This window comes from Rhinatrema bivittatum, chromosome 15 (assembly GCF_901001135.1).
Source record: "Rhinatrema bivittatum chromosome 15, aRhiBiv1.1, whole genome shotgun sequence".
Lineage (NCBI taxonomy): Eukaryota > Metazoa > Chordata > Amphibia > Gymnophiona > Rhinatrematidae > Rhinatrema > Rhinatrema bivittatum.
In genome coordinates this window covers 27,708,235-27,735,700 of record NC_042629.1, presented here as the reverse complement: position 1 = coordinate 27,735,700, position 27,466 = coordinate 27,708,235, and the positions used below count along the sequence as shown (strand labels likewise).

Below are 27,466 nucleotides of genomic sequence, written 5' to 3'. Positions count from 1 at the left end.
ATGGCACTAATTCGCAGGCCGATACTGAACGGTGCGCTCAGCCGAGCACACCTTTAAAGCCCCCTTTTGGCCGCACGTTTTTGAAGCGCTATTATTACTCCTTATACAGTAAGGGGTAATAGCACGTGGAAAACGCACGACCAACACCCCCGAAATTAATAGCACTCATCACATGCATATGCATGTTGATGAGCCTATTAGTTACTCACCTGAAATACAGAAAATAAAATATGCGATCAAGCCGCACATTTTACTCTCAGAAATTAACGCCTGCTTTGGGCAGGCGTTAATTTCAGACTGCACCGGACAAGTGTACAGAAAAGCAGAAAAAACTGCTTTTCTGTACACCCTCCAACTTAATATCATAGCGATATTAAGTCGGAGGCCCCAAAAATTAAAAAAAAAAAAAAACCCCAAAACTTTACACTACACATTAACAAAGCACTTTTCCCACGCCAGGCAAGAGACAGTAGCATAATTTTACCTGTTTGGAAAATTTGGAGCTGGCTCTGTTCCAAATTTGGTCTAAACTGGAGAACTTCCCATTACCTCCCAATAGGGGGAAACAGATTTCACTCCAAGGTTTCAGTGCCCAGTCTTTAGACACCACTTGGGGGATAAAGGGATATGAATTTTAGCACATCTATTAAGCAAGGATGCTACAATTCTTTCAAAAGCTTCAAAACACTTATAAGCTAGACAATAAGCATTTTTTTGCATATCTCCAAATTTGACACTGTATAATGATTATGGATTTACAGGAATTGGCCTGTGAATCTCATGCAGAGTTATCTGGAGATTTTTCATTGGGAGGTCCCGCTTGGACATACTATTTCTTATTTTTTAAAAAAATGTTAAAGAAGGTACCCCCCATAGTATATGACGGCATAGTACATGGTTGGATTCAAGAGTTGGGGATAACTTATTCTTGTGACATTTCTCTTAAATTCTCGTTAGGGCTCGCTCAATTACCACTAATGTAGGTCTCCACGAAGTCCAATATAAGTTTCTGATGCAGGCTCACATATCACCTGCACGTGCTCACGTCATAAAAATCACGCAGTCTGATAGGTGCCTTAAGTGCCTCACAGATAGGAAAGATTAAACGATTTCTTTGCTTCGGTGTTTACTGAAGAGGATGTTGGGGAGATACCCATACCAGAGAAGGTTTTCATGGGTAATGATTCAGATGGACTGAACCAATCACGGTGACCCTAGAAAGATGTGGTAGGCCTGATTAAGAACATAAGAAAATGCCATACTGGGTCAGACCAAGGGTCCATCAAGCCCAGCATCCTGTTTCCAACAGTGGCCAATCCAGGCCATAAGAACCTGGCAAGTACCCAAAAACTAAGTCTATTCCATGTAACCATCGCTAATGTCAGTGGCTATTCTCTAAGTGAACTTAATAGCAGGTAATGGACTTCTCCTCCAAGAACTTATCCAATCCTTTTTTAAACACAGCTATACTAACTGCACTGACCACATCCTCTGGTAACAAATTCCAGAGTTTAATTGTGCGTTGAGTAAAAAAGAACTTTCTCCAATTAGTTTTAAATGTGCCCCATGCTAACTTCAAGGAGTGCCCCCTAGTCTTTCTACTATCCGAAAGAGTAAATAACCGATTCACATCTACCAGTTCTAGACTGAAGAGTAGTAAATCACCTGGACCGGATGGTATACACCCCAGGGTCCTGAAGGAACCAAAAAATAAAATTTCAGACCTATTAGTAAAAATTTGTAAACTATCATTAAAATCATGCAATGTACCTGAAGACTGGAGGGTGGCTAATGTAACCCCAATATTTAAAAAGGGCTCCAGGGGCAATCCGGGAAACTACAGACAAGTTAGCCTAACTTCAGTGCCAGGACAAATAGTGGAAAGTGTTCTAAACATCAAAATCACAGAACATATACAAAGACATGGTTTAATGGAACAAAGTCAGCATGGCTTTACCCAGGGCAAGTCTTGGCTCACAAATCTGCTTCACTTTTTTGAAAGAGTTAATAAACATGTAGATAAAGGTGAACCGGTAGATGTAGTATATTTGGATTTTCAGAAGGCGTTTGACAAAGTTCCTCATTAGAGGCTTCTAAAAAAAGTAAAAAGTCATGGGATAGGTAGCAATGTCCTTTTGTGGATTACAAACTGGCTAAAAGTCAGGAAACAGAGAGTAGGATTAAATGGGTAATTTTCTCAGTGGAAGGGGCAGTGGAGTGCCTCAGGGATCTGTAGTGGGACCTGTGCTTTTCAATATATTTATAAATGGAGCCGGGAGGAGAAAAGCAGCGTGTTTCTTTACCTGAACTGCAGTTTCCGGGGGTAAGCGGTGCCTTGCCCCGACGGTTCTCTTCAACATCTACCGCATTGGTTGCCTGTCTGAGGGGGGCGTTTCCTGGAGGAGGCGGGACCCGGTCTCGGACATTTAAATTCCTGCTTGCTGCCTTCAATCCTGAGCCGGGAGGAGAAAAGCAGCGTGTTTCTTTACCTGAACTGCGGTTTCCGGGGGTAAGCGGTGCCTTGCCCCGACAGTTCTCTTCAACATCTACCGCATTGGTTGCCTGTCTGAGGGGGGCGTTTCCTGGAGGAGGCTGGACCCGGTCTCGGACATTTAAATTCCTGCTTGCTGCCTTCAATCCTGAGCCGGGAGGAGAAAAGCAGCGTGTTTCTTTACCTGAACTGCGGTTTCCGGGGGTAAGCGGTGCCTTGACCCGACGGTTCTCGTCAACATCTACCGCATTGGTTGCCTGTCTGAGGGGGGCGTTTCCTGGAGGAGGCGGGACCCGGTCTCGGACATTTAAATTCCTGCTTGCTGCCTTCAATCCTGAGCCGGGAGGAGAAAAGCAGCGTGTTTATTTACCTGAACTGTGGTTTCCGGGGGTAAGCGGTGCCTTGCCCCGACGGTTCTCTTCAACATCTACCGCATTGGTTGCCTGTCTGAGGGGGGCGTTTCCTGGAGGAGGCGGAACCCAGTCTCGGACATTTAAATTCCTGCTTGCTGCCTTCAATCCTGAGCCGGGAGGAGAAAAGCAGCGTGTTTCTTTACCTGAACTGCGGTTTCCGGGGGTAAGCGGTGCCTTGCCCCGACGGTTCTCTTCAACATCTACCACATTGGTTGCCTGTCTGAGGGGGGCGTTTCCTAGAGGAGGGGCCGGCAAGGAATTATAAAACAACTGTTCTATCGGCGCGCAGCCGATGGCGTGCGCGGCTTTGACTGGCTCCGACCGGATACGCACGGATCTGCACGGATAAGTATATTATTCTTCTGATTCAGGACAATGGTAAACGCCTTAAAAGTGAGTACATAGTATATTTTATATATTGAAGGAAGGAAATTATTTGAAATCTCCCCTCAGTCTTCCAATTAAGAGTTAGTTTATCTTAAATAAGTAAGTTTATTATTACCTTGTGAATTCTTATTGTCTAAGTTCCTAAAAACAAAGTATTTCTATGCCTCATACAAAGAGAAAGGCTAAATTGCGGCCAATCTCCAGTACTCAAAATATGGAACAAGGACAAAAGTTAGTTGTGGATTGGTTAAATTCTCCACAAAATATCCCGGGTGTAGGGGCCGCTGTGGGGTTGGATCTAGGGCAAAATCTACCTCCACTGGCCGACGACATCTCATTAAGCCCAGGGGCGCCTGAAACACCTACACCACCCGGTAAAGAAGGGATATCACCCCTTGGTCTACCGGATAACCCGTTAAGAGACTCTGGGAGTGTGGAAGAGAACGGTGAAAATATTGAAGGAGAACAAGGGATATTGACTTTAAAGACTGACCCTCATAATGGAGAAGAAAAAAGACCTTCCAATATAACTTTGGATACTCTGTGGACATTTATGTCTAAGTTGGACAATTCGATTAAAAATCTAACTAAAGTTACGAATGAGATCAGAGTGGCAGTAAAGAGTAACGCAGAGATGACGCATAATCAACAGAAGTTAACTAAAGAAATGGATAATAGATTATCATTGGTTGAGAAAATTCAAGTAAATCAGATAAAGAGCGAAAATGAGGAAATTTCGCTCTTTATCTGAAAATGAGAGAAATATTGAAAACTATTCAAGAAATTTAAACTTACGTATTATTAATTTTCCAGTTATTAGCAAAATGAATCCTATGGACCTATTTAGGACTTATATAACACAAGTATTACAAATACCAGACCAATGTATGCCAACAATAGTAAGAGCTTTTTATATAAACACCCTGAATAGAAAAAAAGAACAAGAACAAAATGGAAAACAAATTTTATGGCCATAAAATCTGGATATATCCAGACTTGGTAAAAACTACCCAACTTAGGAGAAATAAATTTCTTACTTTAAGACAAGCGGTAATAGATAAGGGTGGTCAGTTTTTATTAAGATATCCCTGTAAATGTGTGATAAATTTGAAAGAACATAAATATCAATTCACCGACCCTGAACAACTCAGAGTACTTTTGGGGATAGATAAACAGGCATAAGTAGATAGAAGTCGGAGAATTATTCAACTTACTTTTACTTGTTCATTATAAAAAATTTTCAAACAAGATTGCTCTATAGTAGATAAACCTCCTCTTTTTACTTTAACAAGATACAGAAAGTGAAAAATTAACTTGGTAAACTTTGTACTAGTTATTGTATAATAATGTTTGTTTCTGTAATTACAATATTGCAAGTGGATACTTGTATAAATATGGAAAATGGATAAATAAAGAATTTAAAAATATATATATATATTTATAAATGATCTGGAAAGAAATACGATGAGTGAGGTAATCAAATTTCCAGATGATACAAAATTATTCAGAGTAGTTAAATCACAAGCAGATAGTGATAAATTGCAGGAAGACCTTGTAAGACTGGAAAATTGGGCATCCACATGGCAAATGAAATTTAATGTAGATAAGTGCAAGGTGATGCATATAGGGAAAAATAACCCATGCTATAGTTACACAATGTTAGGTTTCATATTAGGAGCTACCACCCAAGAAAGAGATCTAGGCGTCATAGTGGATAAGACATTGAAATAGTCAGTTCAGTGTGCTGCAGCAGTCAAAAAAGCAAACAGAATGTTGGGAATTATTGGAAAGGGAATAGTGAATAAAACGGAAAATGTCATAATGCCTCTGTATCGCTCCATGGTGAGACCGCACCTTGAACACTGTATACAATTCTGGTCACCACATTCAAAAAAGATATAGTTGCGATGGAGAAGGTACAGAGAAGGGCGACCAAAATGATAAAGGGGATAGAACAGCTCTCCTATGAGGAAAGACTAAAGAGGTTAGGACTTTTCAGCTTGGAGAAGAGACGGCTGAGGGGGGATATGATAGAGGTGTTTAAAATCATGAGAGGTCTAGAACGAGTAAATGTGAATCGGTTATTTACTCTTTCGGATAATAGAAGGACTAGGGGGCACTCCATGAAGTTAGCATGTGGCACATTTAAAACTAATCAGAGAAAGTTCTTTTTCACTCAACGCACAATTAAACTCTGGAATTTGTTGCCAGGGGATGTGGTTAGTGCAGTTAGTGTAGCTAGGTTTAAAAAAGGATTGGATAAGTTCTTGGAGGAGAAGTCCATTACCTGCTAATAATTAAGTTGACTTATAAAATAGCCACTGCTATTACTACCAACAGTAACATGGGATAGACTTAGTTCTTGGGAACTTGCCAGGTTTTTATGGCCTGGAGTGGCCACTGTTGGAGACAGGATGCTGGGCTTGATGGACCCTCGGTCTGACCCAGCATGGCATGTTCTTATGTTCTTAGCCTCTAATTATATCATTTATCATTTTTTGTCACCCTCTTCTGCACCTTTCCGACTTCCAGTAAGTCTTTCAGAAGGTAAGGCAACCAGAACTGCACACAATACTCAATGTCCAGTTGTAGTATGACTCGATAGAGGCAATTTGATATTTCCATTTTATTCTCCATTCCTTTTCGAATCATTCATAACATTCTATTTCTCTTTTTGACTGCACACTGAGCTGAGAATTTTAAGTACTGCCCGAAATGTATTGTCCACTCAGTCCTTTATCTTGGTGGTGCTCCCAATACAGAACCCAGCATTGTGTACCTGTAGTTGGGATTATTTTTCCCTGTGTGCATTACTTTGCAATTTCACATTAAATTTCATCTACCATTCAGATGCCCAGTTTCCTACAAGGTCCTTCTGAAATTCCTTGCAATTTGCTGCTGCTTTAACAACTTTGAATAATTTTGTGACATCTGCAAATTTGATCATTTTACTCATAGCTCCTTTTTCCAGATTACTTATGAATACTAATGACCTTTTTTCATTTGAAAAACTGACCATTTAGTCCTACCTTTTACTGTTTTTTAACCAGTTACCAATTCATAACAGGACATTAGGCCTCATTTTCTAAAGTATCGCAGGCCTGCGATACTTTAGGTAATGAGGGGCGGGGGGCTAAAACGGAGGGCGGTCCTGCGTTAGCCGGTCCTGCGATCGCTGCCGGTTTCGCACTCAATAGCGCCACCATATAAGGTGTAGCTATTGGGCGCGAAATAGGACGTGACGCCCCGACTCCTCCCCCATCTTGGTATCGCACACGATAAGGGACTTTTCGCGTGCGATCCGTCTGGTAAATGACCCCCATTGTCTCCTATTAAATTTAATTTCTTGAGGAATCTCCCTCCCCAATACTACCTCTCTCCAATCCACCTCCTCTCCTTTCCATCCCAAAAATACTCCATCTCATCTTCTCTCTCCCTTCCATCCCAAAGTTATCTCCCCAATCCATCATCTCTCTTCTTCTCTAAAACTTTTTGAGTCCATTCTGTAGCTCCAGTTTTCCATATGTCCCAGATACAAGTCCCACATACAGAAAAAAAAAAAAGTAAAAATAAAATAAAATAAATATATGATTGGGTTGGGAGTTGTTGACCTGACCTGTGATTGGTTCTCGGGTATAGCAACTGACATAAGACTATGATTAGGGGAAATGATGTCTGGAAACTTCAAGAGAATCATCATTTAACTACTAGGCTCTGCTCCTTTGGAATGTCTAACCATTGGAAATTCGTTCCGAGGAGAATTATTTAAAATTTAGAAAAGCAATAAAGGCTTGTTTTTTCCAGCAGGCATATGAGATTTCCATATGATGTAGCTCCCCAACTGATTTGTGTGTCATCTTGTTTATTATTATTATTATTATTATTATTATTATTATTATTAAGAAATTCAAACTTTTATGAATAATTTTTTTTTTATGATTTGTTAAGTATGTTTCATGACTCAGTTTCATGACATATTTCCATGACTCAAATTGGCTTAAGCTCCCCTTCAGCCTCTCTCACCCCAATCGTCCTACCAGAACAATCTATAAGGAAACCCTCCACGTGCCTCCTCTCAAAATTGCACAACTCTCCTCCACTAGGGATCGTGCCCTCTCCATCGCCGGCCCATCACGCTGGAACTCTTTGCCAACAGCTCTCCGCCTTGAACCATGCCCCTTTAAATTCAAAAAGAAACTAAAAACCTGGCTATTCATACAGGCCTACCCGGACTAACCCCACTGTTCACCTCTATCTGAATCCAGTCAATGATTCCTTATTGAACTATTGTACATAATCTCTGTTACCCCCAGCAGCCAGACTTTTGTCATATTACTGTTTTTATTTTTTACTTTTGATGTTAATGACAGTATATCAGTTGTCTCTGTACTCGTTTGTATTATTATTATTACTACCTCACGTTGTTAATGACTACTCTGCAGTTTAATCTTTCTTGCTCCTCTCTATCCTTTATTCCTCTTTACCCCCCGCCCCTGTTTGATGTATTTCTTTTCCTTTCTCCAGTTACAATGTGAACCGGCATGATGTACCCACTAATGCCGGTATAAAAAAGTTCTTAAATAAATAAATGTTTTAATTACTAGTTCTGCTTGGTGAATCCGTTTCATGTATATTTTATGCTTTTATACATTGTTCTCTGTATGTTTTATCTTGTACATCCACTTGGTTAACTTGCTTTACAAGCAATATATTAAATTTAAATAAATAAATAATAGATAAATGCATAATCAAATTGTATCATTTTGATTGGGTCCATATGATTCCAATGATAAAATAAGTCTCATTATTGTAAGAGCAGCAGCTTTGTTAATTTGTCCTATTTTCAACAATAAAAATCACAAAGAGGAAGTCCTAGTTTGATGTGAAATAATTCTATTAATGCCACTTTTATCTCTTGTAGCTGCTCCTGGAGTTAGTTTTCAGGGGATGTTTACCTGTGGCCTTACACATGTGGGTCCTTTTTAGGAACTGGAATCTGCAGAATCCCTTTGAAAGTTGCTCCATCTGGGAAATGAGCATAATATTCTTCTCATAAAGGTCCAGGGTCCGTGAGTCACATCCTGGGGGTACTGAGGAGTGAATTTTGGCCTTCCTCACCCTTTTTTGGGGAGTTTCATCAACTACAGATGATGCGTTCAGTGGTCTGTGAACCACCACACTTACCTCTCCCAGCCGGTCCAACAATCCACATAGCAGGATGCTGTTTCTCCACGCGGCAAGGGGATGCCACCGACAGTGTGCACCATACCTCTTCCCTGGGCACATGTGCCACTTCCTGCTATTTAAAGGGACCATGGCAGGAAAGTCCTCATGGCCCCTAGAGATGACTTCATCTGCACAGCCCTATATAAGGGCAGCTCCCCAGAAGCAACTCGCCTCAGTAACAGGTCCAGCTACTTCCTAGTAGTGCATGTTGCTTCCCTGCATTCCAGTCTTTGTCCAGCTTGTCTTCAGCCTTCATCTAGCTTGTCCTCTGTCTTCGTTCCAGTCTGGCCCATCCTTGCTGCCCATTTGTTCTTGTCCTAGCCTTGTTGCCTGCCTATCCGTCCCTCTTCTCCCTTGGACGGATATCTGGTTTTGACCATTGCCTGGACTCTGGATATGCCTGACCATTGCCTGCACCCCGGATACACCTGACTGTTGCCTGCCTCTGACCATTGCCTAACCTCGTATATGCCTGACTCTGCCTGCCTATGACCCTAGCTACTATGGACCTTCCCTTCTACCCTCAGCAGAGACCTCACTTAATCCTGCTGGCCCCGGCACCCAAAGGCTCAATCCAAGGGGAACGTGGGCTTTTATAAGTGAAAGTCCCAATGGGTCTGTCCTTTGCTTGGGTCCACCTGCTGACAGCGGGAACCTGCAGGGCTCTTCCCGGCAAGTAGAGTTAATCCTACCTCGGCATAAGTGTCCACACACACAACAGACTGGTGCAGTAGCTGGACTTTGTTGAATTCTGGAGCCTCCTGGACATGTTTAGTGTTTACATTTTTGCCTCCAGAAAGTACTGAGAGTTTCCCACATTCTCTTCTGTCCTCCTGTAGAACCTGGCAGACTGGCAATGCAACCAGAAACAGGAGTGTTGAGGTATCTGAGAAAGCTAACTAAAGATATTCTGGGCTCTTCCTTAACCTCTAAATTAAATTGGTTTGACTCTACCATCCTTTATATAAAGGAAAGTAGATCCTCTGGTGGTGAATCTATTCCTTGTCTATACAAGAGAGGGATCTGATGTGAGGTCTGGAGTATATTCCACTTCAGACCAAGAATCCTCAGATCACAGAACAACTCAGACATAGAAATTTCAATTTGAGTTATAGCCCAGGAAGTCACCAGCCATATCCTTCAGCAGATGAAAGAGCTGTATGATGGGGCTTTGGAATTAATTGCTGACATATCATCAGGGAGACTTCCTTCTTGGATGCAGTTTAGTGCCTGCTTGGTGTAGATTGCATAGAAGTTGAATCTCAATGCCAACACTTCAAAGCTGGTACCAAACTGATGTCATCTGGAAGGCTTCAAGCATTAGTTCTATTAGCAACATAGTTAGTATCAAGGCACTCAATACTAACATCTCAACATGTTTGAGATGCTGAGAGAAGATCCTAATAATCCTCCTTGTCCATCTCTTGCTTGAAAATTGTTGAGGCCAAAACTGATGAGTTTCAAAGGAAGAGGAACATGTTTTCCTGATTAACCAAGAGGGATGCTCTGATAGGTTTGGTATGATCTTTGGAGACAGTTGCAACTGTGACACTTCATGGGAGGCTGAGCTTACCTCTGAATAGTGCCACTTAGATTGCTCCATATCGAATCCTGACATTCATTACCTTCACAGGATGCTCGACTGACTGCCTATGAAGGAGTGGCCTTATTACCCCCTTCTTAACCTGTGCGGGAACAGGCTAGATGCCTAGTCCACCTTAAATCCCATAGAGGGAGAGAGCTCTGTGGATGGGACCTCGCTAGGCAGGAAGAGCTCTGAGGGCAGGACTCAGCTGGGAAGGATAAGAGTCAGAGCCCAGCTAGGATCAGTAGACCGGGTCCAGGTCTCTAGGAGAAGGCAGCTCCTGCTAACTATGTTGTCGGCAGCACCTGTGTAGCATTACTGTCCTAAATTGAAGTATGCACCTGAATATTGATGAAGCCTGTGTTTGCTGCTGAAAGTAAGCAGTTGCTTTGTAAATTTAATGTGCATTGTAAATAAAATCACTGAATGCAAGTCTGACCGCTCATTTACAGTGCCACACTGCCTTTGATCCTGAACTCAATGCAAAAGAACCCTTCTCTTGAACCAAATTGGAGAAACGAGAAAGTGCCCTGCTCCTGAGCTTTTCTTTAACTACAAGAAAGAGAGATGATCACCAGTGTTTGATGCCATTTCCAGATCCTGATATACTAATGCCTTCTCTGCTAATGCATCAGACTTTGGGATTTCCTAAAGATACTGAGGAGTCTCAATCCTTCCTGTTTTATGGACATGATATCTTAGCATAGATTTATTTATTTTTTTTAATTACTTTCTCCCAAATAAAAATAAATAAATAGGCTACAAATCTGTTTACAAAAAGAACATAAACACAGTCAAGACTTAATACAATTTGTTAAATAGAAAATATTACTAGAGCCATGCTGGAACTGCCCTGGATTGCAGTGTACTGCAATCCCAGTTCTTAAAACAGGAGCCCTAATCAGGTACTGAATGGGTGAGAGGTCTTTGGGGGAAATGTGGTGGGGCATGGTAGTGTTGTGGGGGGTTGATGTCGAGATTTTCATTATTAATCAAATTTGGAGGGGCTTGGGGGAGGTCCTAACCAAGAGGGGTTTGGACTTTTCTGGTGGGGGGGAGGGGGGGTGAGAATTGGGCCAGGGTTTGTTTGGTTTTTTTTAATCAAATGAGTACTACCTAACCATAAGAACATAAGAAAATGCCATGCTGGGTCAGACCAAGGGTCCATCAAGCCCAGCATCCTGTTTCCAACAGAGGCCAAAACCAGGCCACAAGAACCTGGCAATTACCCAAACACTAAGAAGATCCCAAACACTAAGAAGATGTCTTTTGAGGATATCCTTCTGAATAAATGGGACAAGTTTATCCAGTTATTATTAGCCAGATAACTTGTTTGCTCTTGGCTTACTGAATATTACCCCCATTGTAAATGTCGGCAAGAAAAGACCCAAGTTCATATTAAAACAATACACAAGTTAAACCTATGATAACAGCCCAAAGTATGGCAAATATCTAGTTTGTTGATGCTGGAAATCAGAAAAGGCATAATAGGTGCTAATACTCCATATATTGGTTTGAATATTGAATTCCAGTTGTCAAACATTTTGACCACTCCTTGAGGTTTCTTAGACCGTTTTTTATTGTCTCTACTCCGTCAGGTATGTCTACTCTGTTGTAGATCATAGTATGAACTATAAAAAAGCAAACTTTTCCTTCTAACCTTTCTGCAATATCGCTCACAAAGATATTGAACAGAAATGGCCCCAGAAATGATCCTTGAGGCACTCCACTTATGACTCTTCTCAGAGTAGGTTTCATTTATCACTACTCGCTGTCATCTGTCTTTCAACCAATTTATAATCCATTCCACCATCTTTGGACCCACTCCCAGGCTTTTCATTTGTTCATGAGCCTCCTATGTTGGACTGAATCAAAAGTGTTGCTGAATTCTAGGATAATTATGTCAAATGTTCATCCATGATCTAATTCTCTAGTCAACCAATCAAAAAAATCAATTGGATTTGTTTGACAGGACCTTCCTTTGGTAAAACCATGTTGCCTTGCATCCTGTAACCCACCGGTAACTGTCTATTCTTTAATTCAGCAGAATCTTTATTAACTTTCCCACCTCCAACATAAGGCTAACTGGTGTATAGTTTCCAGCTTCCTCCATGCTACCACTTTTGAGAGGTGGGACCAAAACTGCTCTTTCTAATCTTGCAACATCACTCCCATCTCCACGGATCTATTGAAAAGATCCTAGAGTGGACCCACCAGGACATTTCTGAGCTCTCTTACTATCCCTAAGATGCAATTTATCTGACCCCCATGGCCTTGTCTACCTTGTTTTGCTAGATCCATCCACTCTCCTATGTATATGGGATGGCATCTACTCCACTCCCATTAGTACTCCTGCCAACCAGCTATGGTCTTTCTCCAAGGTCTACTTTAGTAAACACTTAGCTAAAGTAGTTAATATTTTTTCTATTTTATCATCTTTGTCCACCCATTACTCAATATCTCCTTTCAATATTACAATATCACCTCTGGCCTTTCTTCTTTATCCGATATACCTGGAAAACATTTTGTGCCATTGCTTTACCTCACTGGCGATCCTCTCTTCTAGTTCAGATTTTGCTTGTTTCATTGCTTGTTTCTTTCAGCTTCTCCAGATAGTCTGTCCTGTGTTCCTCTTTTAGCCTTTAGGTTTTCTATTCTTTTTACTTTTATTTACTTTTCTTACAAAAAGATTTGTTGCTGTTATTATAGCTCCTTTCAATTTGGTCCACTGCTGTTTCACAATAAATGCAATTCAAGTGGAGGTCTATAATGAACATCTTATGACTGCAACACGGATACCTCTTGAAGCCACTGGCTTTCTTTTCTGATATGGTGAGAAAAAAATGAGGTGGCAAAATCTAAAGATGCAATTTTTGGAACAAAAAAGGCCAACCAAGGATGCTGAGGGATAGGCTCAGCGAAAAAAATATCAGGGCCAATTGTCTTCAACAAAAAAGAAAAACTGAAAAACTTATTAGGAAGAAGGAAAAGAAACCAATTAGGGTGACTGAAATGCACAGAATCACAAAACAAAGCAGAATTAAAAAACATGTCCAATACGACATAAAAAGACTGAGGGTGCCACGTGCAAGTGTTGCTAAGTGGGAAATACCACACATGCCTGTGAAAATCCTTCTAGGCATTTCTAAGCTACCTAGGAAATACTCCACATTGCTGCCACTGGTTGCTATCATTCACTTATATGACTGAATCATCCTAATTGCCTATAGAAAAAGGTAAGACTTATTATTATTACACTTAATATATCCCATGTGAATTTATGGTTGTGCGGGTTACACAGCTTTCGTCTCTTACCAGTTATTAACCTGGAGAAGTGTCAGATTTGTCTGGGCTGCAATCTGTTTCTTCTCATCCTCTGTTGGATATGGATGCTATATAGAAAAATATCAGTTTAAGAAAAACTAGACTTTTGGAAGAAAGCAGAAATTAAAACTTGATTTCAACAATCACTTCTACTTATTAACTGGAATTTGTTAAACAAACTTATCATAAAACACTTTTATAAAGAGCAAAAATAAATAATATTATTTTATATATGAACATACATACATTACATATACACACACAAAATCAGCTGCTGAAAAGCTTAAGGCCAGATTTTAAAAGAGATATGCGCATAAAAATCGGGGGTTACGTGCGTCATTGGGCCTTGAGCGCACCGCGCACATTTTAGAATGGGCCCAGCTCCCGATACGTGCTGAAGTGCCGGGCCCTGCAAAAGGGGCGGGCTGGGAGGGGCGGGGTCTGGGCCGGAACAGCGCCATTAGATGCTGTCTCGGGGAAGCAGGCACCGGCAGCCGGCCAGCGTGCGGAACATACTTCTGCTGCAGAGGAGCAGTAAGTATTGAAACAAAAAAAAGGGGTTAGATAGGGATAGTTTAGGGGTCGGGGATGGGAAGGGAAAAAAGCGGAAGGGTAGGGTTAGGGAAGCTCCTTCCCAGTCCACTCCTTAATTGGAGCGAACTGAGAGGGAACTGGGAAAAAGGTTGATCGCATCGCTGCACGTAATTGGAAAATCCTCCACATGCGCGCGAGTCGCGGGCTGCCTGCACATGTGCGCATGGATGTTAAAATCCAGCGCACATGTGCGCACGACATCGTATTTTATAACAGGTGCGCGCTGACGTGCACCTGTTATAAAATAATCACATCCATGTGCATGTGTCGGGAAATGTGTGCACATAGATGCCTGTGTGCTCATTTTAAAATCTACCCTTTATTGAGCAAAACTGATTCTATCCACCTAAGGAATCACTATTTCATTAGCTATTGCTTGACCTAGAACAAGATGTTATTCATACAGGGTACAGGCCAATTAGATCTCATGATCATCATTAAACACAGCATATAACACTGCATTAGTTCTACTGTCATAGGAGATGGATGGCTGAACCTTACATAGTAAAAAAAAAATGGGTTTCAAGTTTTGTAACCCATTACATGGTGGATCTTTAAACACAGAAAAGAAAGAAGGGGAATAGATACCCACACTGCTCCATGCTCAATACTAAAACAACATATTACACTAGCAAAGACGTATATGGAATTCCATTGCTGGAGCAGGAGGAAATGGAGAAGGTTAAGATTGAGGTGGTTCAGCAGACCTATGTTTGGGATCCTAGTAATATCAGAGATGCCATAGATTACATCCGAAGTGGACTGTTAGACCTGTGTGAAACTTCAGTCCTGGAATAGCAATAGGTACTAAAGTTCAAGATCAAGGAAAACTCAGTACAAGAACAGATAAAGGTGTTGCAGATCGAGTGAGGTATACTGATATATTGTGGAAAATCCTATTACTGAAATAGCAGGACTTGTTGCAGTTTATCACTGAGATATATTTCCAGAGCTTGTGTGGGATGTTAATTCATTTAGTCCTGTCATTTCATAAAATCTGAATAAAGTAGTGTGATTGAATACATAGATTATACGGGTCAAAGACTGATTTGCTGTTAATAAAAAGGTATCAAGTACAACTTATTTCTACAAAAGTTGAAGAAACTCTAAAATTAAGCAAAAGTTCTACTAATAATCTTAAGTCACTGTTTCTTGCAGACTTCTTACCCCTATGTGCTGGAAAAGCCAGGACCTCATAACATTTGTAGCATGCTTTGGCAGTACTCCTCGCTTGTTTTTTGATGAGCTGTCATCTTGATGCAAGATGCTTAAATCTTGGTTTAGTTGGAGCTGGAGCTACACAGACAAATGAAAAAAAAATGCACATAGATAAAAGTTTCATGGGGTCCATTTTCAGCTCGGCTAGTTAGCCAGATAAACATATTAAGCTAAATAGCAGGGTATATTCAGCGGCTGAATATTCTCTGCTAGTTAACATATTATTAGTTAATATACTAGTTATATGGCTAGAATTTAGCCAGATAAGGGCTAAATATAGCTGGGTAAGCCATTTAGCCAGATATCTATTACATTATCCATCTAAATGGCTTTTGAATAGCGACCTCTTCATGAATATATAATTTAACACAAGTAACATCCATTTTCATTAGAACGGAAGTAATCTTTGAATAGTTAATTCCATTTAAATCATGCCTCAACAAAAATATACACCATTTAAATCATGCCTGAACAAAAACATACATCATGAGACAAAAAGCAGAGTTACTTTCCTGTAACAGCTGTTGTCCAAGAACAGCAGGATAGATCATCTGATGGAGCCCGACACGGAAAGTCTATGGCAAAGTTTCTAGAACTTTGACTGAGCCCTACTGAGCATGCCCATGCATGCATTATGCCCTGTGGCCACACGGGGTCTCTTCAGTTTAATTACATAACATAAAAAAATAAAATAAAATAGAACCATGAAGTGGAAACCCAATTCCACAGGAAGGAGGGTGGGTTTTGTGAGGATTCATATCTTGCTGTCCTTGGAGAACACCTGTATAGGTAAGCAACTCTTTCTCTGAGCAAGATGGCAGTTCTCACACCTGGGTTAATCCCTAGCTACATGCTACCCTCCAAAGAAAAAACACGCCATGGCAACAGGTACAACAATAACCATAGTTTTTCTTGGCAATAGGCCTCTTTTATGTATTTATACCCTATGAGGATTTTCAAATCCATGAGACTTTTGGACAAGGTATACCAAATCCATCTTCCTTTTAACTGGCGCCACTGAGAGGTGGTTCTCCCACATCCTCAACAGCAATTCCTGAAGGAGCTTGTGCATTGGAACTGCCACAATCTCTTTAGGAGGTTCCACGTTCCAGAGAATGTTCAACATTTTGTGCCTAGTATGTTCTTCCATATCCAAATTATATGGAATGGCCTCCACCATCAACCAAACAAATCCTGTGAAGGAGAGATCCTTCAGTGGGGACTTCATTCTGCCAACTGGAGGAGAGGAGTTGGAGGGAAAACCATCCGATGCTTTGTCATCTGTACTACTATCAGAACCTTCACATCTTCATGGATACTTGAACTCCTTCCCACTATGGCTAGCAGGAGAGGGATCCCTGGGTGCTCGATCCTCAGTCAGTAGTATGGTGACTAGGGCAGCTGGACGATGAGGCCTGGACCCCCAAGACCCCTCATCCCCCTGAGGAGCTTCCTCCTCTGAGGAATTGGGGATGACCATTGGGACAGTTGGCACCAACTCCGATGCCCCTCCAGGCATTGGTGCCACGATGGGAATTGACACAGATGCTGGAGTCGACACTAACAAGCAGCGGCTCGAGAAAAGGCAGTACCGTCCTCAGTGCTGTCGGTGTCCTACACCAAAGTCCTGCATTGACGCTTTCTCCATGGCAAGCTGCACTCACTTCTCCAACTCCTTGAAAATCGCCAATGCCAACAATGACTGGGAGGCAGGAGGTGGGGCCATGTCCTCTTTGGAACCAAAAGAAGAATTAGTGGCAGACACCAGGAATGGTGGAGACTGTGGTGAATGCCCAGGAAGCCTGAAGGATTATGTTGTGCTAAGGGACAGAAGATCGAAAGATATCTAGATGTATGCATGGGACAGTCCTGTGTTAAGTGGAACACTGCCACCAAGAGAAACATAAGATATTGTTTTGCGTGAACAAGGAATAAGGTAGCCTAAATGAAAGTTTCTGTGAAGACATGCTGAAGCTTGATAATTGAAAGGGAGATGTATTTTAACTAGAGTGCAAAGAATTGTTTTTCCTATGCATTAGTAGCTGTTTTGCTTAAATGATTCTGAAGAAAACAATATAGTTTAAACATAAGAAAGTGCCTTGCTTGGAGAGGCAATGATGTGAATGTGTACATGACTCAGGCAGAGTATCTCCTTGTAAAGGGGGAGAGGGGTAGTTGAATTCTAAGGACAAAGAAATATGAGCCACACATCTGAGGTTTGGGATTGCTTGAACTAAGAAATCCTTACTGCAAATGCTTATGCTCTGTACACTATAAAGTCCCATTCCTAACCCCAAATTCCTTGGTATAGAGGGAAGCAAATGCTCAACTATATATCTGACCCCAACATTGAGCTCCCAGATGAATAACTGAACTGCCACTGCTTGATAACCAGGGAGCATATTCAGAGATGTGAGGTGTTGAATTGAATTGTAAATATTAGTTCTTCATTTACTTATTGTCTATGCATCATTTAGTTAGTAGCAATACATTCTGATTTATCTTTTATATGATCTTCTCTCTCTTTCTTCTTGCTCTGTGCATAAGCATGCTGCTAGCAATAATTTTTTCTTTCTTTATTATTTGCTTACATGCACATATACTATAATCTCAGATATATTGCTTGTGACAATTATATTGACCCTTTTTGTCTTACACTAGCTTTTCATAAAGTAAACTTTTATACTGCTCCTTTTGTAGGTTCTTGCTTTTTGTTTTCCCACATGACTTATCAGTGTACAAGTACCTGCTCATTACATTTGGCGCTGTGAGGAGGATTTAGTATTTGTGTTGAGAACAGATATGATGTTTTGCTCTCAGCTCGATACAGACTCCAGTGTGATTCTCTTGTCTGGCTGGTCCAGCTCTCAGTTTTGGTTTGAGATTACATGTAGTTAAGTTAAAAATGAATATTCTGCTACAAATGAGACACCAGAGCTAGATGCTCCTTTGTGCAGCTGTGGAAAGTTTTCTGATGTTTTTATGACTTGCTGGGGCAAATTCTATGGACAATGCTTTTCTGTTATTCTCATTGTGTCAACTGCTAACGGCTTCTGTCTATGCGTTATAAGCTCATTTGGTAGACTGCAAGAAAAAACTGGAAGAATTGTCCTCCAAAATCTGAAAATCATCTTTTTGTTAATGCCATGAAACCATGTCAGAATACAGTACAGACTTCTGTTGCAGAGACTGTTCATACTCCCCTTTATAGAGCTAAGCGTGGCTTGGTGCCATGTGGAAGTAATGATTCCATTGTAATTGGAGGACAGCCTGCCACTGATTTAGATGTATGGGCTTCTGCTAGTGAGGAAGAGGGAGAGTGGGTGACCCTTATCCTCTACATTATACTGAGCTGAAACCCTAATCCTCAGTTCAGACAAATGCAAGGAATGTGCTAGGGCCTCTTTTGCAGGAAGAGTGCTTAGGACAGCAGGTGAGAGATATGCTTTCTGATACTGCTGAAGTTAATACTTCACTTTGTGTGAGAACCATAGATTACATTCTCAAATTAAGAATGAAAATGCTAGAGCAGATGCAACCAAAGTCATGCTTTATTTTCCTGTACTTTAGGCACTGCCTGTGAGTCTATATATCCTAAGCCTTTCCTTGTGGCCACCTCATTTCTTGATGACAGACTGGTTCTCCTTGGCAGAAGCTTTCACAACAGTAAAGATTTTGGATCTGAAGGACCAGGGTTCCCTTGGCGGTGACGTAGCCACAGCACTCACTTGCCTGGCTGACTACAACTTATTAAACCACCTTACCCAAATGGCCCCTATGCCCCCTAAGCATGTCCTGGGTGCTGCTGCATCTTCTTTGACTAAAACAGATAAGTAGCAATGCATGTAATGGATATTAAACACTGCTTTCTCTTTGTGTAGTGCTTTCTCTTTTTGTCTCACTAGTAATAAAAAGAATGGCTTTTACCAGATTGGAGTCGTGACTTATTTTTCATCAATGAGCTAAGGGGGAAAGGCCTGGTTCAACAGTTGGTAAGGTGTAATTTGACTTTTGATTGTGCCCACAAACTTACATACTTCCTAGAACAGGGCATCTCAAAATTTGCACCCTAGTCAGAATTTAGCTCCAGAAGTGCTCCAAATTTGGCAATAAAGTCATAATAAGGCGCTGTGCAACAATTTGTAGATTCTTCTGGTCACAGGTATGCTTTCACTCAGTGAGTGACTAGATCAATGACTAGGATGTACCTGTTACCTACCTCTGAAGCTGGAAATGGCCCTATGTCGAAGTGTAGTCAATTTATAACTGCTCTAGCCTGGTAGTCCTCCAGGACATTTGATCTATCCAGATGCTTTCCATGCCCTGCAATACTGATAATAACAGACAAACTATAAACCTGCAAAGTTTCTCTTAATCCATACCAGTAATAGTTCCTGTGGCCATGACCTAGTGTCTTGTCTTCTCCTAGGTGCCTATCCAAGTTAAGTATTGTGGCAAACATATAGCACATTCTCCTGTCTAGGTGCTGATACTAAGAGCTTCAGGGTGGATCCAAGTTCTGGATTGCTCTCCCATCAACAGTACATTATTGGCTGATATCAACATAGGGCTTTCCCTTGCCATTTGATCTTTGTCAGGCAATTCTTTTGCTCCTGCCATTGGTGCAGTACCTTCAGATCTGGGTCGGCCCTCTGTGCAGCAGCTGTGTCTTTCAGAGGGGAGGGAGTTGCAGTTTTTTCTGGGTTCTGAGAGCTTATAGCTCACAGCTCCTTCCCAAATTCCAATGTGGCATACTCATGTCTTCATCAAAATGTGACCACTGTGTTAGTTTATGAGGACTCAAGTGGTAGAATAACAGCCTTACCTGACTCAGCCGGGAGGCAACAATCTTGAACTCTGCAAAGGGTAGTCCAGATCCACAAGAGTGAACGGCAGGCAAGGTAATCTCAGAGACAGTCCGAATCCAAGGGCAGGTGGCAAGCAAGGTAATTCCAGAGACAGTCCGAATCCAAGGACAGGCGGCAAGCAAGGTAATTCCAGAGACAGTCCGAGTCCAGGGGTGGTCAGCAGACAGGACAAGTCGAAAGGCAATCCAAATCAAGAGGCAGGCAGCAGACAAGGTAAACCGTAGACAGGCCAGACCCAAACGAGAAAGCAGCAAATTCTGAAGGTAGCACCAGCAGAGGCGAGCCTGTAGCTGAAGCAAGGGCTTGTGCTGGGTTGTCAGCTTTTTTCCTGCACTGGACGCGGAGAGTGACGGGAGGAACACTGGCGTAAGGGTAGGAGCTGCACGTTATGGCACCCAATCCATCACATGGTGCTCCCAATCCATCACACGGAAGATCCGATTAGACAAGCAAATAGGATTTAGCTTCAGCAGGGAAACAGAAAACTTTCCACTTCTCTCCAGTTTGCACTGACAATTTAGCCAGAGATAAAAACTAGAATCTCAGGCATTTCTCATGCCACATATTCTTAATCTCGGCAAATGCTGCTCTGTGACACATTTCTGCACTCTAGGCAAGGAAGATATATTTATTCGTCAATTCTTATATTCCAGATGGTCCAATTCCCTGGATCTCCAAATTACCTATTCTTTTGTTTGAAATGAGTGGAATTTAATCAGCATAGTTTGGGGCCTATTAGCAACCAGCAGTCCTATGCGCACGGTCCATTAGAAAATCTGAGGTAGACTCATTTGGCCACAACATCTCTGTTAAGAATTTTTTAATTTAAGAAAATATATTGTTACCTTCCTCCTCTTCAGGAATCCCTAGCAAATATGCATAGCTCTGACACAATCTTCAAAGTCCACCAAGTTTCCTTTTAAATTGGCCACTTTTTTGTGCAACTCTGCCATTCAGGTGGCAGTATCCGGTTCCTAGTTCTCAAGATCAGACACTCATTGCTCTAGCTCTTCAACTTGACGATTACATTGTAATGTAAGTTTTCATGTTAATGTATGTTATATGCTTATGTGTGTTATATGTGATCCACACTGGATAGTTTTGTAATCTGGAAGCAGCGGAATACATAAATAAATAAATAAATAAAATTTATCACTGACTTCTGATACTGAATTTTTAAGACACTGCAAGTCTTTAGAGAGGTCATTCAACAAATCTCCTTTAATACTTGAGTGGATTGTGGGTCCAAATCCTTCAGGGTTGATGCCTTACTTCCCATCATGCTATCCAAACATGTGGCATCTTTATCTCCTGGGTCTCCACTCGCTTGTAATAATTAGTTATCTGCCCCGATATCTCACCAAAATTCCATATTCTCCGAGTTCCCATTACAAAGTTCAGTTAAACAAAATCAGAAGAATGCAAACAGAGGGTGAGATAGCAAATGTTGCTTACCTGTAACAGGTGTTCTCACAGGAGGACACAGGAGGTGTTCTCACAGGAGGACAGCAGGATGTTAGTCCTCACATATGGGTGACATCCTCAGGATGAAGCCCAATCACGGAAAACTTCTGTCAAAGTTTCCAGAACTTTGACTGGCCCCTACTGGGCATGCCCAACATGGCACTAACCCTGCAGCCAGCAGGTGTCCCCCTTCAGTCTTATTTGATAGCTACAGGCAGTGCCGAAAAAATAAAACAAGAAAACGTTACGAACCCAACACAGCGGGGCGGTGGGCGGGTTTCATGAGGACTAACATCCTGCTGTCCTGTGAGAACACCTGTTACAGGTAAGCAACATTTGCTTTCTCACAGGACAAGCAGGATGGTAGTCCTCACATATGGGTGAGTACTGAGCTGAGGATGTCCGAACATGCACCAAATGTACCCATCGGCATGCAACAGGCACAACAACTGGGGTGGAATTTGGTAGAGAGCATCCTGAACCCCTCCGGGCAGGCGGAAGGGTGTTGGTACGTCACGTTGGAAATAGGTTATGCAGGACAGATTGGCCGAAGATGGAATCTTGTCTTACAGCTTTGTCGAAGCAATAGTGGGCTGCGAAAGTGTGGAGAGAACTCCAGGTGGCAGCCCTGCAAATGTCAGGAAGCGGCACCGATCATAGGTGTGCTACTGAAGTCACCATGGCCCTCACAGAGTGTGCTTTAACACGGTCTTGAAAAGGAATGCCTGCTTGCTGATAGCAAAAAGATATGCAGTCCGCCAACCAGGAGAAGAGAGTCTGCTTACCCACAGGTTGCCTTAATTTGTTGGGATGGAAAGAGACGAATAACTGAGTGCTCTTCCTAAGGGCAACCTAACGATCTAGGTAGAACGCTAGAGCCCATTTACAGTCAAGGGTATGCAGAGCCTGTTCCTCTGGGTTGGAGTGGGGCCTGGGAAAGAAGATAGGTAGTATGATGGATTGATTAATGTGAAACTCCGAAACTACCTTAGGCAAAAACTTAGGGTGAGTGCGGAGTACCGCCCAGTCCTGCAGGAGTTTAGTGTAAGGTGGATAGTTAACTAGGGCCTGTAACTCACTAACCCTGCGAGCTGAAGTGATAGCCAAAAGGAAAATCACTTTCCATGTGAGATATTTTAGGTTCGAATGGTGGTTTCATGAGCCGCCCGAGAACCAGATTAAGGTCCCAAGAAGGGGCCGGAGGACGTAAAGGTGGCTTGATATGGAGCAAGCCTTTCAGAAAATGTGTTACGAGGGGTTGTACCGATATAGGGACATCCCCAACACCTTTATGGAAGGCGGCTACCGCACTGACATGCATTCTGATGGAAGAGGTCCTTAGACCTGATTCCGATAAATGCCAGAGATAGTCCAAAAACCTTGGGATTGGACAGGAAAAGGGATCAAGGGACTGCGAAGAACACCATGATGTATACCTTTTCCATTTATAAGAATAAGACTTTCTTGTGGAAGGCTTCCGTGAAGCAATCAGGACACGAGAAACTGAATCCGAAAGGTTAAGTGGTTGAAGGATTAACCTTTCAACATCCATGCCGTCAGGGACAAGGCCTGAAGATTGGGATGGCGTAGACATCCGTCGTTCTGAGTGATCAGAAGCGGGTCCGTTCCCAAGGGAATGTGCCTACAGATGGAGAGATCCTGGAGTATGGGAAACCACACTTGTCGTGGCCAGTGAGGTGCTATCAGGATCATGGTTCCTTTGTCCTGACAGAGCTTCACGAGAATCTTCGAGAGAAGAGGGAGGGAATGCATAAAGCAGACCGGTTGCCCACGAGAGGGAGAATGCATCTCTGGGCTGAGAGTGTTTGCTGCGAATGAGGGAGCAGTAATTGTCCACTTTGTGGTTTTGAGGGGACGCAAAGAGGTCAATTTGGGGATAACCCCATTGCTGGAAGAGGAAGATCGCTACCGAGGGGTTGAGAGACCACTCGTGCGGTTGGAAGACACGACTCAGTTTATCTGCCAAGACATTGTGCACTCCCGGCAAATAGGTGGCCCTGAGGTACATCGAGTGGGAGAGCGCTTCCACCCAAATCTGCGCAGCTTCCTGACACAGAAGGAAGGAGCCTGTGCCTCCCTGCTTGTTGATGTACCACATGGCCACCTGGTTGTCCTTCTGAATCAGGATGATGTGATTTGATAGGCAATCCTGAAAAGCTCTGAGAGCATATCACATTGCTCGAAGCTCCAGGAAATTTATCTGGTGTTTGGCTTCCTCTGGAGACCAAGATCCTTGTGTCTGTAGATTGTTCACATGGGCTCCCCAGCCGAGGTTGGAAGCGTCGGTGGTGAGAGTGAGTTGAGGATCTGGTAGTTGAAAGGGCAGTCCCTGGAGGAGATTGTTCTGATCTTTCCACCAGGCGAGAGACAGACAGAGTGCGTCGGTAATGTGGACAATGGTCGACAGAGGCTGAGTAGCTTGAATCCATTGTGACCTCAGAGTCCAATGCATGAGCCTCATGGCCAGGCGAGCCATTGGTGTGACATGGACAGAGGACGCCATGTGTCCGAGAAGGACAAGGAATTGCCGAGCTGTTGCTGTATACTGAGACTGCAACTGGTGAGTGAGGTACACGAGGGTTTGCACTCGTTGTTGAGGTAGAAAGGCTTTTGCCTGCAAGGTGTCCAAGTCTGCCCCAATGAACGACAAAGTTTGAGATGGGACTAAATAGGATTTCTAGTAACTGACGAGAAATCCTAGAGAAATTACAGTGTGTAGGGTCAAAACCAGGGACGAACGAGCGGCTTGCTGGGTTGGGGCCCTGATTAACCAGTCATCTAGATAGGGGTAGACATGAACACCTTCTTTCCTGAAAAATGCTGCGACAACTACGAGACATTTGGTAAAGACTCGTGGTGCTGATGCTAGGCCGAATGGAAGCACTCAGTATTGATAGTGCTTTGGGCCTACTAAAAACCTGAGGTACTTGCGATGAGCTGGAGATATCGCAATGTGGGTGTATGCGTCCTGGAGGTCCAGAGAGCAGAGCCAGTCTCCTCTTTGTAGAAGAGATAGAAGCGAGCCCAAAGTTACCATCTTGAACTTTTCCCGCTGGAGGTACTTGTTGAGGGCACGTAGGTCCAGAATTGGACGAAGCCCCCCAGATTTTTTGGGGATCAAAAAGTACCGGGAATAGAACCCTAGGCCTTGTTGCAAAAGTGGGATGGGTTCTATTGCTCTTAACTGGAGAAGAAGGGAAACCTCCTGCTCCAGAAGGACAGAGTGGTCGGTTACTCTCCACGCTTGTAGAGGTGGTGAGTCCGGTGGAAGAGCAAAAAAGTTTAGGTGGTAACCCTGAGCAATGGATTGCTAGCACCCATTGGTCGGTAGTGATTGATTGCCACATGCCGTGAAAGTGGCACAATCGACCTCCCACTGGTATGCTTGGCAGAGGAATCAGGCTGCTGCTCTCCAAGGGAAAGTCAAAAACCTGAAGCAGGCCCCGGCTGGGGAGCTGCTTTTGGCTTTTGCTTCTGGGGCTGGCGAGGCTGAGGTTTTTGATAAGGCCTCGTAATTCGGGACCTTGGTGGTGGAGGATAGTACTTCCTTGGGCGGAAGAATGACTTCTTAGAGTCCTTCTTGAAGGGCTGTCTAGAGGGGAAGTCAGAAGGTATCGATGAGAGCTGTTTGAGGGTCTCATGATGGTCCTTTAATTCAGCCACTATTTGCTGAATCTGTTCACCGAACAGATTATCTCCTATACAGGGCAGGTCAGAGAGCCTGTCTTGTACTTCTGGGCGAAGGTCAGAAGACTTGAGCCAGGCCCAGCGTCTTGCCGAAATGACAGTTGCAGACACTCTAGTAGAGGTGTCGAAGATATCGTAAGCTGTTCTTATTTCATGCTTTCCTGCCTCAAACCCCTTGTTGACAAGGATTTGAAGATGTTCTTGGAATTGGTCAGGCAGGGTTTCAGAGAAGTCCTATATTTGCTTGAAAATGACCCTATTGTATTGGGTCATGTACAGCTGGTAAGAAGCAATTCTGGAGATGAGCATGGCCCCTTGGAACACTCGTTGACCAATATTGTCTAGGAACTTGTGTTCCTTAACAGGAGGGGTAGAGGAGTGAGGCTTCGTCCTTTTTGCTTTCTTTTGAGCCGATTCTACCACAACTGAGTGGTGGTCGAGCTGAGATTTTTGAAAGCCAGGGGCTGACTATACTAGATAGGTAGTGTCAGCCTTTCTGTGTACTGGGGCAATGGATCCAGGATTTTCCCAGTTCTTTTTGAGGAAGTCAAGAAGAACTTGATGAATGGGAATAGAAGTGATCACTTTAGGGGCATCCAGGAACTGGAGAAGCTCCATCATCTGGTGCCTATCATCCTGCTCCGTCTGAAGCTGAAAAGGGACCAATTCCGACATTTCCTTCATGAAATTAATGAAAGAAAGGTCCTCTGGAGGAGAACGCTTTCTAGTTTCAGTAGGAGAGGGAGGTGAAGGTAAGTCATCGGTGTCTGTGGAAGTATCATCACCCCAGGTGTCATAAGGATCAGCAGGCTGACCTGTAGGACGAGAAGGGGGTTGGATACCCAAAGGGCCCGGCTGAGGCTCTGAGAAAATCGAAGGAATCACCGGGGGCACCGTGGACGCCCTGGGGGGTATCGGTGCCGGCATCGAAGGCATCGATGGTGCCAATGTGCGTATCGCCCCCGATGAATGAATCGGTGGCGAGGGATGACATGGCATCAATGGCTGAGGCAATACCCCCCCGAAGGAGGAATGCGGAACGGTGTTTCTCCTCCCGATGAAGCTGTCATCGGGGAGCACACCAGAGCCATCGGAGACCCGGGAATCACCGGTGGAAGGGTGGTTATGAGCACCTCCATCCGGGATAGCAGCGGTGCCAGCACTGCTGGAATCGGGTCGGTGACCGGTTCCACTCTCGGTGCCGGAGGAACCTGGAGTCGTTGCATCGTCTTGTCGATGGCCTCCTGGACCAGCCGGTCCAGTTCTTCCCGGAGACCTGGGGCAAGCAGCCCCGGCTCAGTGACGGAAAAGGGAGGCTGAGGCACAGTCGGAGGGACCACCTTTACAGGCGGAATCGCAACTCCCAAACCCCGATCGGGTGAGGGTGGCCTCGATGTCCCGGTCGCAGGAATGGTCGGTGCCGTTCCTGGACGGGGCTTCTTCGATGGTGGCTCGGACGGTGGCGAGGTCGATGATTTCGCTCCCTCGACGGTCCGAGACTTACGATGCCGATGGCGATGTTTCTCCCTACGATCCCCTCGATCTTGAGGGGGAGAAACGGGAGTCGATGGCCGTGAAGACATCGATGGCGGGCGGTCACCGGACGGTTGTCGATGCTGGTGCGACTTCGACGGTGCCGGTTCCGATGACGTCGATGCGATGGACGGCGTCAGGGTGTGAGCACGGAAAAGGAGTCCCATCTTCTCCATTCTGGCTTTGCGACCTTTTGGTGTCATGAGGGCACATTTGGTGCAAGTCAGGACATCATGCTCACGGCCTAAACACATTACACAGACTCCATGTGGGTCTGTGATAGACATGGTGCGAGTACAGTCCGGGCACTGACGAAACCCTGACGCCATGGCCATAGAAAAATCGAGCCACGGTACGGTCAACGGCCAGTAGGCCGCGCGGGCCAAACTCGACGGTAATCGACGAAAAAACAGTGAAAAACTTACCGGAGTACCGTGGTCTGAGAAAAGTTAGAGGAGGGACCCCTGTGGGACAATCTAAATTTAATTAACTCAGTGAGGAAAATTCCTGTCAGGAATCTCTTCAGAGCTCCTAAACCGCGAGGCTACTGCTGCGCGGAAAAATGAAGGCTGAAGGGGGACCCCTGCTGGCTGCAGGGTTAGTGCCATGCTGGGCATGCCCAGTAGGGGCCAGTCAAAGTTCTGGAAACTTTGAC

General features: G+C 43.6%; 1 protein-coding gene across 7 annotated transcripts in view; it reads right to left on the bottom strand.

Annotated features, from left to right (window-relative positions):
• The window catches only part of PKNOX1 (PBX/knotted 1 homeobox 1), a 278,453-nt gene that overhangs the window by 87,524 nt on the left and 163,463 nt on the right, over positions 1-27,466 (bottom strand). For all 7 annotated transcript variants that reach the window (XR_003852751.1, XR_003852750.1, XM_029577804.1 and 4 more), the window contains 2 exons: positions 15,188-15,316; positions 13,418-13,494 (listed from right to left, as the gene is read on the bottom strand). Coding sequence is in view for 5 of the 7 variants with exons in the window: in XM_029577804.1 (XP_029433664.1) it covers positions 13,418-13,494; positions 15,188-15,316 (206 nt within the window). In the remaining 2 variants the exon portion in view is untranslated. The remainder of the gene's footprint in view (positions 1-13,417; positions 13,495-15,187; positions 15,317-27,466) is intronic.